At 42.5% G+C, this 20,430-nt stretch overlaps 2 protein-coding genes across 2 annotated transcripts; one reads left to right on the plus strand and one right to left on the minus strand.

Annotated features, from left to right (window-relative positions):
• Window positions 1-5,649: 5,649 nt before the first annotated feature.
• Window positions 5,650-10,785, minus strand: LOC104436396 (probable polygalacturonase). The gene is made up of 5 exons (XM_010049157.3): window positions 10,049-10,785; window positions 9,019-9,139; window positions 8,447-8,695; window positions 7,022-7,175; window positions 5,650-6,586 (listed from the first exon to the last, which is right to left on the minus strand). Exons 1-5 carry the CDS (start codon window positions 10,526-10,528, stop codon window positions 6,061-6,063), a joined length of 1,530 nt encoding a protein of 509 aa, XP_010047459.1. The 5' UTR covers window positions 10,529-10,785; the 3' UTR covers window positions 5,650-6,060.
• Window positions 10,786-14,193: 3,408 nt separating this feature from the next.
• LOC104436397 (pollen receptor-like kinase 3) lies at window positions 14,194-17,136 on the plus strand. The gene is made up of 2 exons (XM_010049158.3): window positions 14,194-15,750; window positions 16,028-17,136. The coding sequence occupies exons 1-2, from the start codon at window positions 14,433-14,435 to the stop codon at window positions 16,594-16,596; spliced, it is 1,887 nt and encodes a 628-aa protein (XP_010047460.2). The 5' UTR covers window positions 14,194-14,432; the 3' UTR covers window positions 16,597-17,136.
• The last annotated feature ends 3,294 nt before the right edge of the window (window positions 17,137-20,430 follow it).

Here is a 20,430-nt window from a genome sequence, read left to right on the forward strand (position 1 = left end):
ATGTTTCCAAAAGAGGGGTAAGGTCAAAGGCATATATGCAGGATTGGCCTTAATGATTAGACTCATTTCTTGGCCTTCAACCAAAAACTCCGAAACCACTGGGATTCGCCCCCAATGGCCACCCTTCCATCATGGAAAGGAGGGGTGAGGGGTTCAAATCCCCACATTCTCAGGGGATGGGGTGGGGACGCGTAAGTTTCAAAGAGGCCCTGCACAATGCAAGACAAAAGTCTCGAGAGTGAGTGTAGAGTAGGAATAGAATAGAACTGACAAAAAAAAAAAAAAAACTCCGAAGAAAAAGAAAAGAAAGAGAAATGTGACATTGCATTAAAAGTGAGTTTCTTTCATTAAAAAAATTAATGATTTAAAACATATTTTCATATAATCAAATTTATCGTTTTAGAAAATAAATAAATAAAAAATATTTTAATTATTCATGAAAATATTTGAACATAAAATGTTGTAGATAATGAAAATATTTCTTATTGATGGATTATTTCAAAAGATACAAGCGATCGTGTTTAGGATTTTTTTTTTCAAATCATTTATTTTTATATACCTCTTAATCATTACTGATTATAATAGTTTTTAGGCATGTGATATGGTTATTAGGGGGGTGTTTGGTTGGGCATTCCCAAGGGGCTTTGGGCCCCTAGATCCCCTTGGGGAAAATTTTGAATGATTGGCGAGGGCTTTTGAATGCCCATTTGCGAAATGCAGGCATTTTAAATGCCGAAAGCCGAATGCTTGAGGGGGACCAGCTTTGAGCATTGGGCATTCTGGAGATTCGAGTTTACTGTTCATCGTCTCCTCCGCCGTTCGCCTTCTTCTTCACCATTCGTCTTCTTCTTGCGGTGGGTGGCGCTCAGCTGCGAGCGGCCAGATCTGGTCGTGGGGAAGCGACCTCGGGCGGCGTTGCCTAGCGCGCGCGAGCCGCGACCGGAGACGCCGCCGAGGTCGCGCGTCGCCTGGTCTCGCGTGACCCAAGCGACTAGGCGAGGCCAGATTTGGCCATTTGATGGCTAGATTTTGCGGTCTTAAGGCCAAATCTGGCGGTCTTGAGGCCAGATCTGGCTGCCGGACGGCCAGATATGGCCTCCGCGACCTCCGGCGGCCAGATCTAGCCGTCCGGCGGTGGCCAGCGGTTGGCCGGCGGTGGCCGGCCGGAGGAATTTGATTTCAGACTTAAAAGAAAATAACAAAAGCTAATTACAAGTGTGAATTTTGCCAAACGGTGTTTTTGCTAAGTTGCATTTCAATGCTATAATTTACCAAACGGTCTAACATTTCCAAAAGCCTCTTTACCTCAAAGATACTTGCATTCTCCCAATGGCATTTCCCCAAAGCCGAACCAAACGGCCCTTAAACTAGATATGTACTTTTGGGTAGGCACAAGCAACACAAACCAATCAAATGGGGAACCACTCGGTTTGGATCGGTCGATTCTCAGGGGCATTAGTCTGGTTCAATGTTCCAATGGAATCGGTGATTTTTGGTCCAGTCCACGATTTCGATGGAATTGATCGGATTGGACTAATGATTTTTTATTTCTCATGTAAAAAATATGTTTCTTCCCCTTTCACGTGTCCTTATCTCCTGTCTCCTCTCTCTATTGATTTCAATGGGGGTATTATTCATAAATCAATCGGTTCCATTGGACTGGTTTGGAATTGGACTAGACCGGTCGTCTAATCCCATGATTAGGCGGTTTTGTCCAATGTTTCAAAAACTAGGAACCAAGCCAGTTGCTGATTCCTAAGTAGGACCAGACCGGACCGGACCGAGCACTGATTGCCCCTACTTTTGGGAGCATCTCGAGATATATGTGAGCTAATTGAAACTCAAATCTCAATCATTTTTTTGTTTTTTCGTTGTTAAGCGATTTCTCGTGCTCTTGCACGAATTTAGTTCCTACTTTAAGGGTGTGTTTAATTAAGTAAATAATTTTCCGCGAATCAATTTTTGGATTTTGATGAGTTTGATTTGCTATAAATTATCAATTTACGGAAAACCATTTACGGGAAAAAAATATGCTTCACATAAAATTAGAGAAAAAAATTCTCTTACCTAAAACGTAGGAAATGATTTTTTGAGAAAGTACCCTACTTCATCACGAAATTTTCCTCCAAAACAAATACAACATTAAAATTCACGAAGAGCCACGACACCGTCGACTCCAATTGCGAAGCAGTGAACGGAGAGACTCCTTGCTAGCAAGGCCTGTTGTAGCTTTCGCGCAATTTTGCTGTCCGAGGACGATAATGATCCGACGATGATGCCTAAGATGTCGTCAGTTCGATATTTCCTATTCGCCGAAGGCGATCCGAAAGGTCAAAACGAAAGCGACAGCACCCGCCACGTTCAGCTCCTGAGGCAGAGTCCCGGTCCGTCCGAAACGTGTGCTGTTCGGCCCGTGCTATGTGTCTTTAGGGTTCTGTACCATTTGAAGTGGGACTCCCTCTTTTGACAAAAAAAATAAGGGAAAAAAAAAGTAGGCTTCCCCTCACATGGAACATGTGCAGGCACAATATCTTCCGACGAAAGATCGTCGGGGACCGCCACCAGCGATTCCTTTTGGGATAGGGACCAAGTGATTCCATCGTGATATCAGTGGGGGTGGTCCCAAGAACCCTGTTTTGGACACTATTCATGCTCGTGATGTCGGTATTGTTAAGATACACGCATGAATGAGTTGTGTTAAAGAAATATCGCATCAGAGAATTAATGTTGTGTAGAGTACTTTTAAATGAATGTGTATTTAATTGAATATAATAACGGGCTCAGGTTTTGGATCCTTTTTGATGATTTCACTAAGTGAAGGTACTGGGCAAATGGGCATTGTGGTATAGCAACGCGGACTTATATTAAGTTGAAGTTGATGCATAAGGATATATGCCTGAATTAAGAGGAGCGAACATCACACGTGAGGGGGCAGTAACGCTCTGTACATCTTGAGTATTTCTACTGTAGAGATACCCGGGCTTTGCTTTTATTTTCTATTATGGGTATGTAGGCGTTGAAAGAAAGCTTGGTATGCATTTACCAAAAAAAAGAAGAAGAAAGCTTGGTATGCTATTTTGGGACAAGGCATAGCAATCGGCAACAGCGATTCTACCACTCGAAAGTCGAAAAGCAATGAAAAAGATGGCGAGAGATGTGAGTGCTTTGACTGTCTACGAGAAGGGAAAAACCGAACCGTGAGTTCGAATAAAGCGGGGTCGATTTTCTTCTTTTTGCTCGAAACCCCTTAAGCATGTACATTTTCCCGATTGCCAGACACTTGTCAAACTCGTGGATTAGATAACACGCGAGCCAAGTTGCCCGAGCAGGACCACATCCGGCCGATAATCACGGATGTCCCGTGATACAGTCCACCACTCAATTATAAAAAAAGGTGAAAGATTGTGTCCTTGTTTCGAATTGGACTTGTCAGGATCCGATCCATCCGATGGGCAACAAACGCCCCTCACTACGTGCAGATCGATCCAAAATAGGAAATTGTCAGAGCAATAACTTATTTCGCAGCATAAGAATCGAGTGTGGTGGAGAGCCACAGCATTTCCCGAACGCAATGATTAATCGATGCTCCTGAGGAAGGCGCATGAGTGGAAAACGTGCCGACTTGGAGGAATTCGCCGATTTGTCGACGGTAGAAAATTGCAGTGAAGTCAACGAGCTTGGGTTTTTCTGCAGGATGCCGTGATTGACGTGTTCATCTGGGAAGTTTCGTTCACATCAACCTCGTTGACTTGCTTTTGGTAAGGGGAGCGAGGGAGAAACGGGGAAAAGGGGAAAACGAAAATCGTGGGTTGCTTCGTTTCAGGACTTTGTATTTGTCAGGGGCAAGGAAGGATTTGAGAAATCATCATAAAGATCACAGTGTAGTCTTGAGTTATGACTTGTAAGGGATGGAGATGGAAGAAATGTGCAAGGACTCTTGATTCAATGTGAGAAAATTGACCCGAGTAAATTTTAACTTATTAAGATCGAATCAAGAGTCCTTGCACATTGACTATCAAGGAGGTCTTTTCTTGTAGTTGTTATATCAATAGGTTATTCCTCGATTCATTCTTTCATGAATTACTGAAAATGAAAAGAAGTTCATTAAAATTCAAGATCGAATACAAAAATCAAATAATTCAAATTCCTTTTTCACTTAACGAGTTTTTGACTCCCGAATATCCAGCTGACTAATTAATTCTTTATAACGTATTCTATTTTTCTTTGACAAATAAGACAACAGTCGTTGGCGTTTTCCCAGGATTTTACGTAAACCTCTCTGAGATAAATAATCTTTTCGGTGGAATTCCAAATGTGAAGTCAATCTTCGTATCTTATTGGTGAAACGAAATACTTGAAATTCAATGGATCCCCTGTTTTCTTCTTTTTCTTCTTATGAAATAATTGAGATGAATGAATTTTTTACCATAAAACGGATTTTCTATCCTCTTTTTTTTTAATGGATTTTACTGATTAGTAAGAATAATGCCTAGTCATTTTAATTTGGTATACACAATAATCTTAATTTCTTTATGAACTCCTAATTTTATCAAATCAAATGAATCAATTCAATTTTCTTTTCAATTTTATTCGTATAGGAATAGGAATAGGAAAATTAGTATAGGAATAGGAAAGGGTGATATATTTCTACATTTAGAAAAGAGAAAAAAATTTGGATAGCAAACGGCGACTCTCGATTTGACTCCTTAGCTTCAATAGGAGTCGGTATCCGCATGTTGGAGAGCAACCGCATTCATGGAAACTCCTCATGGGTAGAGAGATTAAAGACAACACATCTTTGCCGCGAAAATTAAGGACGCGTTTGGTAATGTTTTTGTTAAAAAATTATTTCGGGGAACAAAAATAGAGTTAGGGAACAATTTTTGACCGAAAGACGCGTTTGGTAAACTTTGTTAGGGAATAAAAAATGAATAGAAACACGTTTGATAATTTTATATTCTTTTTTTGTTTCTTTTAATTTTTTAATATTTTTATTTTATTTTTCCTTTTTCTTTTTTCTTTTTTCTTCTTTTGGCCGGTTTCGGCCAAAAGCGATCGGCCGATAGGGCCGTAGCCTCGCCCAGCCACAAATGCGGCCGAGCCTCGCCCGGCCCTCGGCCTCGCGGGATTTGGGTGAGCTTGAGCTCACTTAGCCATGACGAGGCGAGGCGAGGCTCGCCGCCTCCCGAGGCTCGGCCTCGCGAGGGTCAACGACGCTCGGCGAGGTCGCCGGCCCTCGACGGCCAGTCGCCGGCCATGGTTGAGGCTGGCGACCGAGCAAAGAAAAAAGAAGAAGAAAAGAAAAAGAAAAAAGAAAAGAGAAAAGTGTTTCTTCAAAAGTGTTTCTGGAACAAAAAATAATTTTTTTTTGTTTCTCATTTCCGTTCTTTTTTTGTTTGGGGAACAAAAAAATAGATTTTGAACAAAAACACAAACAAATGCGTTTACATTCTTTTTTTGTTAGGGAACAAAAAAAAAAAAAGCATGTTCTTAAATAGAAAAAAGAAATGAAAACATGCATGCCCTAAAAGGATGGCCGAAAAAAAAAACAGAAAAAAGAAATGAAAACATGCACGCCCTAAAAGGATGGCCGAAATTTCGGGTTTTGACATGAAATGAAGCAAACGGGAATACACAATTCGATGGAAATTTCCACAAAATGGGGGAAAGAAATTCGGCCATTGCTCTAGGCACCCAAAAGGGCAAAATTGAGTTACATGTATATATGGTTCCTCACATGTGAGATAAAGACATCGGACCCAGCTTCGGACAGGAATGAAAACTGGAGAATTAATATAAACCATGGTTCGATTCTGACTTCCGGTGACCTAAATGCTACCTTCCATATGTACAAGTACAACCCCGTCTAGTATGAAAAGTTGGAAAAACGATGAGCCAAAGGGGTAAGAAATGAAGAAATATGGAAGATGAACAAGCATCGTCACTCCAACCCTTCCCGACAAGATACTTGTATCTCCGGCCAAAAGAAACGGGACTTGGAGATCGTGTAATGAAACTCACAGACCTCTGAGATGGAAAACCTTGTGCCGAGAAATCACCTTAAATATCGTAATCGATGTCTGTGATGTTCTGCGAGGCTGAGCGCTTAGCAAGGTTCTCTTGCTCATCATAAAGGTCGAGATTTTCACAAGGGGCAGGGAAGATGGATCCAATTACACGACCTTGGACAAATGCACACTGAAATATATGCTTCTTCTTGTATGTCAGCCCAACAGACATGTCCCGGAAGGTCACGTTTCTGACAGGGATTTCCTCACTTCCATGGATGCGAACTGGCACACGAACTCCTTGGCCATGGACCCCAATGAAGCTTATGCGTTGAAGAATAGGGAAGGCCTTCCGGTCATAGCCTTCATCAGGGTGCTCATTGTAGTCTGTCTTGATAACGATTCCAACCCGCACATTTTCAAATGTGATGTTTCTGTAAGTTATATCTTGAACATAACCGCCCCTTCCTGGTGCGGTCTTAATCCGGACTGCACGCCTGGAATCCCACACGAGGAGGTTTTCTACAGTGACATTTGATACTCCACCAGACATCTCACTGCCTATGGATATGCCCGCGCTGTTACATAAAGAGATCATTATTGGTGTCCTACATAATATGCTGACTCACCAACACTAACAAAGGGACTAAGAAAGACTGAAAGGACAAATTCTGGCATTCTATCTGAAAACAGCTTCTTCAGATGCATACTACGTTGAACTTACTAATATGCACGATTCAGCAAGATCCATTCGAACTCTGCATTCTAAGTAGTGCTAAACAAGAGCAGATTTTGCAAGTCGTAGATAACAGAATGTGACATTCCATTTAACTAAGTTAAAAAACCATAGTTTGAAGATTATAGACATTCTTCAGATAATATGCTGTTCTAAGCATAGACTGGATACCACTCAAGGTGATGAAATATGAGAACGAGAACAGCAAATCACTATGGAATTCCCAAGCATGTCAAATCAAAATTTCTGGATGTCCTGTGCAGTGAAAATGAGCTACCTGACCATAGAGCGGACAACAAGGTTTCTGATGAGGATGTTTGTTGATGGTCGTTTATAAGAAATTCCATACTGATCCCATCCACTCTTTATTGCAATTGCGTCGTCTCCAACACTTATGTAACAATCCTCAATTACCATATCCTCGCATGAATCTACCATGTAAGAAATAAATGTTAGCCTGTTATCCCGATGTACTTGATGAAAAGAACAGGAAAAAAAACATCCTTATCATAAAAAACTAAGCTTTCCTTACCACCTGAATTGGGACATATGGACAATTGTATGTACCGCACTTGCTTCAGAAGCAACAAATAGAAGAAAATATTGATGTAGAAAAGCTCCTCTACTAAAATTCATCTAGCTGTTTTTGGCCAAGACAACTGACCAGGGGGTGCTAGTCTAGGATGCTAGGAAATTGCACCAAGGTACGATGATTAAGGGCATAGTACATTAGTTTTATATTAACAAGCAATTGAGTTTACTGCAAATGAAAATGCAATGATACAATCATGATTCGACCATCCCAGACTCATTTTAAAACTACCTTGCAATGAAATGACTCCACCAGCAATTAATGTTATATCCCTGAAAATGACATTCTCCGCAATAATCAGTTGATGTCGCTAACTCAGCCCTGGCATCTTTAACCCAAATAAAGTACAGAACAGAGATGCCTCTGGAACAGGCACTGTCCACCAACTACTCAAATAGCTCTGCAATGTCTCTTCAACTTGTGCCTTGTTACCTTCTGCCATGGCTATGTTTAAGAAGATATTAAAAAACTTAACTTCTCCAATTGCAGGAATATGACCTTTTACAGCAATTACAGTTGATAACACTAACTGTGATCGATTATTTGAACGTTTTCACATCATTGCATTCGATACCATACCAAGTTTTCCGTAACATCCATTTGCTCAAAGTCTTTTTTATAACCTTTTCTGCAGTTTTCTATAGATCTTTCCCCACCCTTTTTGAGATGAATTTCCACCCTAAAATCACATCTTCAGACTGTCATTCTAGTTGTGCACAATATCTCAACCGAACTTTCATCTTATCAACAATTGAGATACCCAATTTTCCTCTGAACTGCATTTTCTTGAGGGCCCACACTCTTCTTACTCATTTTGTGCACGTATTGGTGTTTAACCACCCATCCAATGCTTCTCCTATGAACTTTCCACTTAAACTTTAATGGCAAGGGATATGGCCTTTTATCCTAGAAAAATAATCCAACAGAAAAGAATAAACTTAATTTGCATCTATTGCTACTGCACGAACATCAGTAATCTTACCGAAAGAATCAGAACATATTCAGACCAAGAAGAAGCCAAGAAATGCAGGAAAGGAAAACAACAGCCTCATAAGCCAATGGACAGATCAACGGAGCTCAAAGAAAGAGGCTAATGAAAAACAGACTCACCGGGATCTATTCCATCGGTGTTTGGGGCCTCAAATATGGGAGCCAATATAGTGACATTCTTAATTGTCACATTTTTGCAATCATATGGATGAAGTGTCCAAAAAGGAGAATCCCGCAAAGTGATATTAGAGATAACTATGTGACTTGACCACATGATCTGAACTAGTGGGCCCCTCGTGTGGTTAAGAAGCTTTTGGCGGTATTTCTTCCACCATGATTGTCCCTGTCCATTTATGGTGCCATTATGTCCTGTTTATCAGGAAAAAATAAATAAATTAGAAAGGCAGATTAAATCTGAGTTTTGAATAAAGACAACTAAAAATTCTTCAGGTCTAACATTGCTCAATTAGATTCAAATCGAGAAATTATCAATCTAATAACTGAGCCATGTTACTAACTTGGAGCACTTGAATTGGTAACTCACATTGGTTGAACATGTAGGCACACGTTTGTGCTCTCAACCTCTCTATCTGAGACAATGTGCTCTACTTTTACGAGTCATCGATTCATTTCAATGAAGATACACCGATGAGAACTGTGAAGCAACTACCTACTCAAGGAGAAACACCAACCTGTTATAACAATATCTTTGAGGTTTTGACCATGAATCAAACTTCCATATCGAGGTCCAGGATGCTCTCTACCATAACCGTAAGAAGGCAGTGGAGGCATCAACGGCCAGTACTTCTGATCCTGTAAGCAGACAAAAAGGAAAATATACAAGAAAGTTTGATTAAATTTAGCAGATCCACGAACAGTAAAGAAAAACTCAACCAGTAGTATTGATATTTTTCCAACACATACTCTTTTGTCTTCTAGATTAAAAGGCATGCTATAGGAACAAAGCCCCCTCCAAAAACACCCCAAATACAGGCAACTAATTTGATACTTCCGCCTGTCCTATATCCAGAATGTAGAAATGCATGCAAATTCCGAAGACACACAGCCAAAGTAGTACCAGCCACGATAAGGCACGCATGGACAGCACTCATCAGCCTATTAGGTATCTTTGAAAAACAAATGAGAATTAAGACCATCTATAGAACCATCACAATCGTTCCCCGCTTTTAATGAACATAAAGGTCATGGTGTGATGTCGATCAATGACAGAAGGAGTAGTCTGCATACTACTGCCAAGACATTCAATTATCACCAATCCAAGTACTATACATCATCATACCATTCTAGAAACATGCTTCCGCATTTTTTTGGTATACTTAGTTCATAAGAGGCTTGATCCGCTGACCGATCTCGAGATCAATACAGACTCCTACAGCATTTACAAAAGATCCAACCATGAGCTGCCTTTCTTCTTTTGGACAAACAAATTCTCCTAGAAGGACAGCAGCACATGTCACCTACACTCTGAAACCATCATGCTCGTTTCCCTTATAGAACCTACAGTCCTCCTGCTGATTATCCCATTCTAATCTCAACAACATCCTCACCCTCTACTTCTGCTGAAACAGCCAATCCAAATCAAACAAAAAATAACTAATTTTAAACTAGTTTCATGCTAGCTCGCTAGAATTAGTCAACCAAGCTACTTGGGAAACAGAGCATCAAACTGCTTGCGAAATTCACTAAGATAGAATCACCAACCTCAATGGCGAGTATAACCGCTCCTTCAGCGAGAAACAGCGTCATGTGGCTCGTCAGGTTGAACGGCGCCGTCAGCCACCGCCCGGGGGGCACGTTGAGCTGGCCGCCTCCTCTCTTCCCCAGCTTCGAGATCGCCCTGACCGCCCTCTCGAACGCCTCCGTGTTCACCGTCACCCCGTCCCCCACCCCTCCGAAGTCCGTCAGGTTGAACGCCACCGGCCGGAGCCTCGGCACCGCCCGCCCCGCCTCCCACTCCGCCGACCGCCACCGGAATATCGAGAACCCCCCGCCGCCGCCGCCGCCTCCGCCGCCGACGCCGACGACGGCGCCGCGCTGCCACAGGAACACGGTGGCGAGGGCGGCGATCCACACCACGGAGAGGAGCGTCTTGTGCGAGGAGACGAAGGCCGGCGCCGCCCCCCAGCGCCGGAGATCGAGGCGGTGGTGGCCGAATCTGGCGAGGCCTAGGGTTTCCACCATGGCTTTACCGGAATCGCTGCGGATCCTGAAAATACTTCAATCCGACTCCGAAAAGGCGAGTCCGATCCGGAGCGAGGAATCGAGCGAGCTCTAGCATGGGGAAGATGGGAGGAGATATCGTCGTCGTCGTCGTTGTTGATGAAGGTGTTTTTTCGGTTGATCAATCGGGGTCAGGTGGGATTTGTCTTTTGATTTCTCGAGGAGGAGGGAGAAGACGCAGGAAATGATGGAGTGCATTCGAAGTGAAGGAGACTTCTCGTGCGTTTTTCTTTAATAGAGAGATGGTGTGCTCGATTCCTTGTTTCGGAACAACCACTACCTTTTCGATTCGACAGTCTCGATTTCATCCTTTCCCAGCGTTTTCACCACTTCCGTATTTACAGTTTCAGCGGATTTCGTGCGTTTCAATTTGACGTACTATTCATATGCGGAGTAGGAATTAATAATTATCATGAGTTCTCGAGTCGAGTCGCATGCTGATGCGGTAACAATGATGATGTAATGTTAGGAACGCCCTCGATTGGATGGTATTAACCGTCTGGTCTTTGTGAAAGTTGACTAGGATGGGGGATTATAAATTAGCGAAACATGTGAATGGTTCGGGTCTAATTAAAGAACTGCGACATGTGGATCTGCTGGCGTTATTTTTTGTGTCCACCCAGCATTTACTCGGGGCAGCATGGAACCGGTGAAGAAAAAATAGGTTGGATGCTTTATGGGTAATTAATAAATGTGTTCGAAAGTGATGCCAGAAGATTATAATAGGAATATTTTCATGTTAGGGAGGAGTAGATGCGTGGTTGAAAAACGACCGAACGTGTAATGTATTTGCTTCTTTTGTGATCGCATGATTTGTCCGAGAGTTTGCACAATCTTTTTTCTTATAAAAAGGCTGATGATCCTTTTTTTTTTTTTAGGAACATACGTAGGACGAAGCTTCCTTTTATGGGGGTAGAAATGGATCGGTTGAAAACGGTCCAATTAGCACCTGTTATTCATGTGGCAATTTGTTTGAGCAACCGATTTTTTTTTCCCTACTTTTCCTCCCTCCATTTTCGGGGTGATTTCTTTTGGGACAATACCGATTGAGGAAGTTACTTGTAAACTGCTGTCGTTGAGAGTCTCTCTCTCTCTCTCTCTCTCTCTCGTACCGATGCAAAAGTAAGTAGCAGGACACGAGTTTGGTGAAGCTGGTGAGGGGTTACGATCATTTGGGGTCGTCGAAGAAGCCCGTGGGTCGGCCTTATCCACCTAAACCTAAGACAGAGACGTGTTCTTCTTGTTGGAATTTGATGAAATATGCAAGAAAGAGAGAGAGATGATCTGTTGAGTTCGGTTGAAGCGTACCTTCGGATGTACCAAGCTAACTACTCTTTTATACTCACCAAATCCTTTTGGGCGTTCAAGTACAACTGAACATCAAGCATGGTCGGGCCCGGACTCGACGGCGTTAGGAAAAATGTCCAAGCCCTCCCGGATGATGGGCGGGCGGGCGGCGAGCCTGGCCACTACATCTATTTTCGAAGGTTATGCTGGGGCACCGCATGTATTTGTACAGATAGCAACTACATGCAGGGTTGCTCGAGCTGGAGTGAGAATCTTATCGGTCCTGGGTGTAATATTTCGAAAAATTTTGGGTTATCGGATTGCCTGAATATTCATTTTGAATATCGAACTAAATTTACAGCGGTATAGGCATAGAAAGAAACATAAAAGTCGTCACTTTTTTTTTTTAATATAAATTAGTGACAGAGCACGTCAATAATATAAGGGGATATTGGTTTTGTGATTGGACATTCATGGCGCGATCGGGAAAACAACAGATCTACCCTGCGCAGGAAATGGAGCAACAGAGACAACAGAAGTCTCACCTACATTTAAGAATCTTTTGCCCTACCTTCGGCTTGCTGTCCGTTGACGTTTTATAGACAAATGAAACGAGGAAAGTCAATGGGGGCGATCCTCTTCAAGCCAGGAAGAATTGCGATGACGAGCGACAGATCGTCAAATGATGTTCGCCAGGATTGGCTGAGCATTTTCATCGGGAAAATGTTGGCACAAATGTTCGAATTGAGGAAATATGGAAGTTAAAATATACTGGTAAAGAAAATAAGTAGAGATTCTTGCAGTAGCACTGTTCGTATGATTAAACAAGAAACACATAAAATATACACTGATCAGAATTTCATATACAAATGCAACGTAAAATATCAGGAGTAAGATTTTATTCTAAGAGGTTTTTCGTGATTATATTGGGGATGGTTTTTTTGGGTTGGTCCCGCCCGTTGATCCGGTTTAATGATGATACATAGATGGGAAAATCGCACCAAAAGTCTCGAATCTTGTGTATCAGAGGTAAGCAAATCCTAAATTTTTCAATTAATTCAATTAATTCCTAATAGTACTTCCAAAAAGTGCAAATGGAGTCATTTCAATGAGCATTACTTGAATTTGCCTGCGGGTCATTTAAGAAATCTTTATGTGGCATTCTTAATTTGCGCTTTTCAACAAAATCCGATGACTTAATTGCATATTTTGATGAAATGTTCAGGACTTAACTAAACCAATGGGAATGTTCAGGACTCATACCACTTTTTGATAGAGATGTAGGAGGTTTAGGACTGGTGGCGAAATTCTCCCTAACACGAATGTTATGACGAATGTCCTGATAAGTTCTCATCAGAGTATCTATCTCTTATCATCAGATGAAGCAGCCTTCCGATCTCACGTACCAGATAACCATCGAAGCGCATACGTCCGTTGACTCGCATCAAACAAGCACAGAACGAAGAACTTTGCATAAATTTTGCACGCTCCAAACAACTTCATCACATCGTTTTTCCATCTGCGCATGTTTATGTTTCTCCGCTGACAGTTTCATCTTAAATGAGATTGCAGCGCCGCTGCATTCACGAGCTGGTGTTGAACTAGTCTTGTCCTAGCAGCTGCTGCTGCTGCTGTCGCTGGTTTATTGTATTGCAGTGTTAGAGGCCGAGAGGGCGATGACAAAATTTCAAAGCTATTGTAAGTTCAGCTTGCAGTGCCCAAAAACCCTAGAATTGTTCGAGTGCTCATCCATTGCGACCAAAAAAATGAGAAAAGAAACCTTTGAAAACATTAGGATGGATCCAAAAAGCGGATCGAAAGTTAGAGGTCGAAAAATGCAGCACGCAAAGCAGCACGCAAAGGATATTGAGCATTGAACGGTGAAAAGAGAGATGCAAGAAACATGTCATAACTCGACACTCTCCCTCTTGTGAAGGCCGATACGATCCAGAGGCTTTGGAAATCCGATTTCCTGAAACGAAAGGGAGGCTAGTATGAACGGAGTAATGCGAGGGATCGGGTTGGATTCCGGCTCGAAAAAGCCGAGTGCACCAGTTCCCAACTCGCCTGAGAGCAACCCCATTCTCCTGGGATCGTGCATGAAGATATACATAGCTCGCTCGTAACCCGCTGGTCGTGGTTATCTCCTATGGTGGTGGTGGGCTTCGAGTCCTGAAACCTTGTGAACCCTGCCACGTTAATGGAGGCTCTTGCTCTGATTGACCTGGTCAAACCGATTTCGTTAAACCAAAACGACAATCTCGCTTCTCGCCTTCATTCCCCTTTTCTCCATCTTTCCGCACAGGGGGGCCTCTCTCTCTTTCTCTCTATACTTAGAATGTCTCATGAAAGCTTGCCAGCTCCATCGCGAGCCCTCCAAGCCACCACCACACCAACATGACAATCTCTTCCAATGCCAAATTAAAGAAAACTCCCCTGAGCAGCAGCAGCAGCGGCAGCCCCGCCGAGCCCTCCCACACCTGCCACCCCCTCTCGTCACCGAGCAGCGTTTTGTTTCCAACCGGCATAGGACGACGAGAACCCCTCCTTGTCCCTACCCAGCCCTGCCCACTCGGCAATGGCCGCCGCTGTTCGCTGCCGCATCCTGCTGTCCTCCCTCCTCGTCCTCGCCATGGCCTACCCGTCTGATTGCATCACCGAGGACGAGGCCCTCCTTGAGCTCAAAAGGTCGATAACCGACAACGGGGCGTTGGACTCCTGGGTCCCTAGCACGCCTCCTTGTAAAGGGTGGATCGGCGTGGTTTGTTTCAATGGAATCATCACGGGCCTCCACCTCTCCGACAGGGGGCTCACGGGAAAGGTCAACGTCGAGTCCCTAGAGACGATCCGTGGCCTCAGGACCATCAGCCTCGTGAACAACTCCTTCTCGGGCCCGATCCCCGAGTTCAGCCGCCTGGGCGCCCTCAAGTCGCTCCTCCTGGTGGGCAACGAGTTCTCGGGGGAGATATCGCGGGACTTCTTCTCGCGTATGTTGTCGTTGAAGAAGGTCTGGCTCTCGGACAACAACTTCTCGGGGCTGATCCCCGCGTCCTTGGCCGAGCTTCCCAATCTCATGGAGCTCCACCTGGAAGGGAATCAGTTCTCAGGATACATCCCGGATTTCAGAAATGAGAAGCTCACTTCGCTGGACCTGTCGCACAACAAGTTGGAAGGCCCAATCCCAGCTAGTTTGTTGAAATTCGGGGTGAGTTCTTTCAGGGGGAATGAGGGGCTATGCGGGAAGCCTCTGGACAGGGTATGCACGGACCCGGCGAAACCTACTGCCAAGCCTGTGCCTGGGGGGGAATCGCTAGAGGCGAGCCCCAACACCGAACCAAAGAATTCCGTAGACTCCTGGGTGATCTTTGGGACGGTGGGCGCATTGCTGGTTGTTGGAATGTTATTCTCTTACGTATATTCTACCCGGCGCCGAGACAATGACTTCAGCGTCCTGGGAAAAGAGGTCGTCCATGACGCAGTTGAAGTGCACGTGTCAAGCTCAAAACATAGTAGCCGGACAGCGTCGAGCAAGAAAAGCAGCGTCTCGAAGAGAGGGTCGCACAAGGGCAAGGACATGGGGGACCTAGTGCTGCTCAACGAGGACAAGGGTCCGTTCGGGCTGTCGGATTTGATGAAGGCGGCCGCAGAGGTACTAGGAAATGGCGGCTTGGGTTCAGCCTATAAGGCTGTCATGTCCAACGGCTTATCTGTTGTGGTGAAGAGGATGAGAGAGATGAATAGGTTAGGGAAGGAGGGATTTGATGCCGAGATGAGGCGGTTCGGGAGTTTACGACATGAGAACATCTTGACGCCGTTGGCTTATCATTACCGGAAAGAGGAGAAGCTTTTGGTTTCAGAATACGTCCCCAAAGGCAGCTTGTTGTACATCTTACACGGTAGGGGGTCGTTGCTGATTTTCAGTAGCTCATCACATTAATTCGATGTTTTCGGCATTTTAAATTTTCTGGAAAGAAGCAAAAAAAGGCTGTGCAGCATTCACCTTGATTCGATGCCAAACATGATGGTCCTCAAAGGCATTCGTAATCTTAGCCTACGCAAACGATAATTGACGTAGATGCTAACAATTGATGTATATGATACGTTTCTTCAATATAGCCTACGCTGCTCTTGTATGCGTACATATCTCTGATCAGTAAAAGGATTTCTTTTCAGGTGATCGCGGCATTTGTCATGCTGAGCTCAATTGGCCTACCCGTTTGAAGATCATACGCGGAATTGGTCGTGGCTTAGGCTTCCTTCAATCAGAGTTTGCATCGTATGATCTGCCCCATGGGAATCTCAAGTCGAGCAACGTTCTCTTAGGCGAAGATTACGAGCCGTTGCTCAGTGACTACGCGTTCCATCCTCTTATAAACCCTCCTCAGGCTGTGCAGGCGATGTTCGCCTACAAAGCCCCAGAGTCCCTACAAAACCAGCAAGTCTCCCCGAAGTGCGACGTCTACTGTCTCGGGATCGTCATTCTCGAAATAGTGACGGGAAAGTTCCCTTCTCAATACCTCAGCAATGGGAGGGGCGGGACGGACGTCGTGAAATGGGTGCATTCTGCAATTTCCCACAAAAGAGAAGAGGAAGTGATCGATCCGGAGATCCTGAGCTCTGCCAACGCCATGCCTCAGATGCTGCAGCTACTCCATATTGGAGCTTCTTGCACCGAGAGCAATCCCGAGCACCGAATCGACTTGAGGGAAGCGATTAGGAACATAGAAGAGGTGAAAGGCTGAGGCGCACGCTTACGTCCCAGCCTGAACAGAGCTGTCTCTAGGCGACAACATAGGATAGTTCATATTAGCGTCACAACCTTTTATCGTCAGTTTTGGTGATCTCATAAAAAAAAAGAAAAAAAGAAATGATGAGCTCTCTTAGCAAATGGTCTGATCAGCATTTTGAAATCTCTGGACGATTGAGGTCGATGAATTCGAAAGCTTCGGCATGAATTTCTTTGGCACCATTCACAATGACTCACTAAAGCATAATGAAAAACAAAACATGCAGGCTTCGAGGCTGAGGACCTCAGGCATGGTTTTGGCTTTCGAAAAGAGGTCACTTTCTCTCAGTCAAGTTGTCTAGTATCTAATCATTTCCATCAAGATTGGGGTTGTTTGGTGGCGGTCTTGGTCCGGGTTCAGGGACGAAACTTTGTTAGCAGTGTCGATCTAATTTTCCTTGCTGATTCTTATGGCTGGTGGATTGGTGTTGAGCATTTAATCTGGAGACTAAAGTTATGTACAGGCCCTTAATTCCAAGTGTATGAACAGCAGTTTGGAGACGATCGATGCTGCTCTCTTCATTTGTACAGTTCATTGATCTTTTCTTTTTGTTGCTTTGGTCGAGTCGGATAGTTTCAGTGTGTATGGTAAGAAGAATTATGCATAAAAAACCGCAATACTCCATTAGAACATCAGTTTTTTTTCTGCTATTACCATATTGTTCAGACTTGCACAGACCCTGTCTCCAATGCATGGTTTCTCCTTGTCCTGGATGAAGGAGGATGCACTTTATCATGCAACAGTTCGGAGACGATCAATGTCATCGGTCTCCATGCAACGAATTATTTCATTCATGAAGGATCTCGGCATCATGTTATGAGCTGGAACTCCCGCATGCTCTCATGAAAATGCTTGATTCTGATCATCTTGATTCTCACCATATTCATTGAACAAGCTCTTCACGTTATGGAAATGAACGAACGCAAGCACCTAGAATAGGCCATGCACAGAACGAATTCATACAGGACGCACGGCTCTACAATCTTTAAGCTCGACCCGAGTACTGATCCTCATCTAGCAACCCTGATTTGTCAGTCACGCAGCCTCTGTTCATGGGCTCAGCGCCCACCAAAAAGGGCCGAGCTCGTCCATCGCAAGCGCTGTGGTGGTTACAACACACGGCTTGTGCTCAGGGAAACGGGGACTATGAGTAGTATTCGCACCCGCCGAGCGCCATACCACAGGTTTGACATGACGAGTCTAAATCTATACAGAAAGTTCATTTCATGTAGGCAAAACGTTATTCGTTACTTCTTGGGTAGGATCACAGGATGCTCTCCAGCCGTTTGATTCTTCTCTCTTCAGTGTCTTGGTTGGAACAGAGAGGTTTATATGTCAAGAAGAGAACAGAGATTGCCAAGTGTTTATGTTTATCATATATATATATCAAAATATATTTCATGTTCTAGTAGAGAAAAAGTAGGTCAAATCTACGTCAAATGGGTCTAAGTTATTAGAATATAATTTGAGAGTAATACTAACATCAAACTTGTGTTTTTGCAAATAAATATTTGTATGGGTTTGGGCGTTAGGAGCGTGCAACAAAAATTTATTACTTTCATGAGTCTGTCAATATATTCAGTTGGATCCACATTCACTCAAAAACTTAAATCAATGAGTAATGAATTAATTAGAATATTTTAATTACTTCACATCACATCAATTTTTTGATATGACGCTTTTCTAACACAATACACTTACGTTAGAATATTCTAACGTTGGGTTGCCAAATCTGACATCTTGCGATGAGGGGAGATCAACAACTATAGCGAGAAGGGAGTCAATATTGGCGACTATTGCCATAGAGTGGGGGGTCGACAGGCGGCATTAGGCAATGGTTTCTGGCGACCATTGCCTTGGGATGGGACCTCATCGAGTTTCGTTATAAAGAGGAAAGAGAAATTAACAAATGTGAGCATTTATTGTTACTTGTGCTTAGTCCATTTCACCGCCGGCCAGCTAGTCAGATGAGAGAAAAAAGATAACTTCTGGTTTTAATATTTTATTTTATGTCAAAGGACATGTGTCGCCTTTTGAGTTGAGTTAACAAAGCTTAAGCATGCCATGTGGGCCGGTGATGTGGCAATTTCAAATCACTGAATATTTTTTTTGGTAAAGAGAGGATGGGGAGCTTAAGGAAGGAGGCTAAGGTTTACAGGAGAGTTTGAAATTAAAGATTTGCAAAGGAGGCAATTTAGTCTTTCAATTTGTTATGAGTTAGAAAACTTATATTTAAAGAAACATAGTTATAAAATTGACTATAGTAAAATATTTTATGAACCTAACACATGAAAAATTTAAGAGAAAATTCCAAATAAGAATACGAAATGCCATCATTTTTCTAAATAAGGGCCATATCAATCTCAAACAAAAAACTAAAATGGGATATAGTTGTTTCAAATAAAGGTTTAGTCTTGTCGGCAGGCCAAAAAATCCTAGCCGATTAGGGATAATTTTGTCCAAACACAATTTAAATTTAATTTTAAATTAAATAAGATCAAAATTCAAAAATATTAAAAAAAAAAATACTAGCTATGGCCCCATCACTGGTTAGGGCAAAGGTGATGGCCGACGGGGTCTCCAAGCACTGGTGAGGATCAACGACCCTCGTTGACCAGATGTGAGAGTTGGGAATAATTAGTTCTAAGGTGAGTAGGCTCCAAAATTGGAGCCTGAAACCTACCCTATTATAATTGGTTCCTAGTTTTTAGACTTTAAAACTTACCCTATTTGCTTGAAACTAGTTATGGAACTTACTTTGTTTTTCTAATATTACCCTGTTTTTCTGGTCCAATTTCAAGGTCGAGAAGCTTTTTAATTTTTCGTTCCTTTTTTTGGTTCTTTTTTTTTTTTTAAAGCAAGACCATATGAGATTGAGCAATGAAATGATTGAAAATAAAAGATGAACAACAAAAACCATAATTCGCCAAATACTACAATCCATAAGATAGATACATAAAATGTTCAAACACGTAACATAAAACATAAGTTATAAAGCTCCATTACCCATTTATTTGTTAAAATTTAGGGAAAATGAAAGATTCATGAGGAGTTTTGAGGAAGGACAAAGGATGAAGGAATGCTCAAGTTAGAATTTAAAGGAAAAAGAAATTAAGATTTTGGCTTTTTAGCTTATAAAACTAGTATCGAAACCGATTCCAAAATAAGGTGGTTTCGTTTAGTTCTTGATTGGATATTCACTTGGAACCTATTCCCGAACCGGTTACAACAAGTTCCGATAGGAACTTACTATTTTTCAAATAGTTTGATCTGCTTCCTAGGTAAAATAGGTTTGGTTGCGTACCCTAATGAGGGTTGTGGGAGGGAGCCCTCCATGTTTGTTGTTGTTGTTGTTGTTCTTCTTCTTCTTCTTTTTAAACACTATTTAATTTTTTTGAGTTTTTAAAAGAAAAAAACTGAAAAAAGAAAGAAAAGGAAAAAAATTAAAAAATTAAAAGACACCAAATAGTAAGTTCAAATCCTTATTTGAAATTGATATATTCATTTCGGGTCTTTATTTAAAATAATTTCTACTTTAGATTTTTATTTGAGAAAATGAAAGCATTTCGGATCCTTATTTGAAATAATGTTCATTTCTAAATTTTATTTGAAAAAATGAGGAGATTTCAAAAGCTTATTTGGAAATTTCCTAAGGGTGTGTTTATTTCATAGAATACATTTTTAGGGAAAACATTTTCTTCATTTTTCTGTTTTTGGTTTGCTTAGGAAAATGAATCAACGGAAAACTTTTTTCTAGTTAACATAAAATGTTTTCCTACCAAAACTTAA

Source organism: Eucalyptus grandis, chromosome 3 (genome assembly GCF_016545825.1).
Source record: "Eucalyptus grandis isolate ANBG69807.140 chromosome 3, ASM1654582v1, whole genome shotgun sequence".
Lineage (NCBI taxonomy): Eukaryota > Viridiplantae > Streptophyta > Magnoliopsida > Myrtales > Myrtaceae > Eucalyptus > Eucalyptus grandis.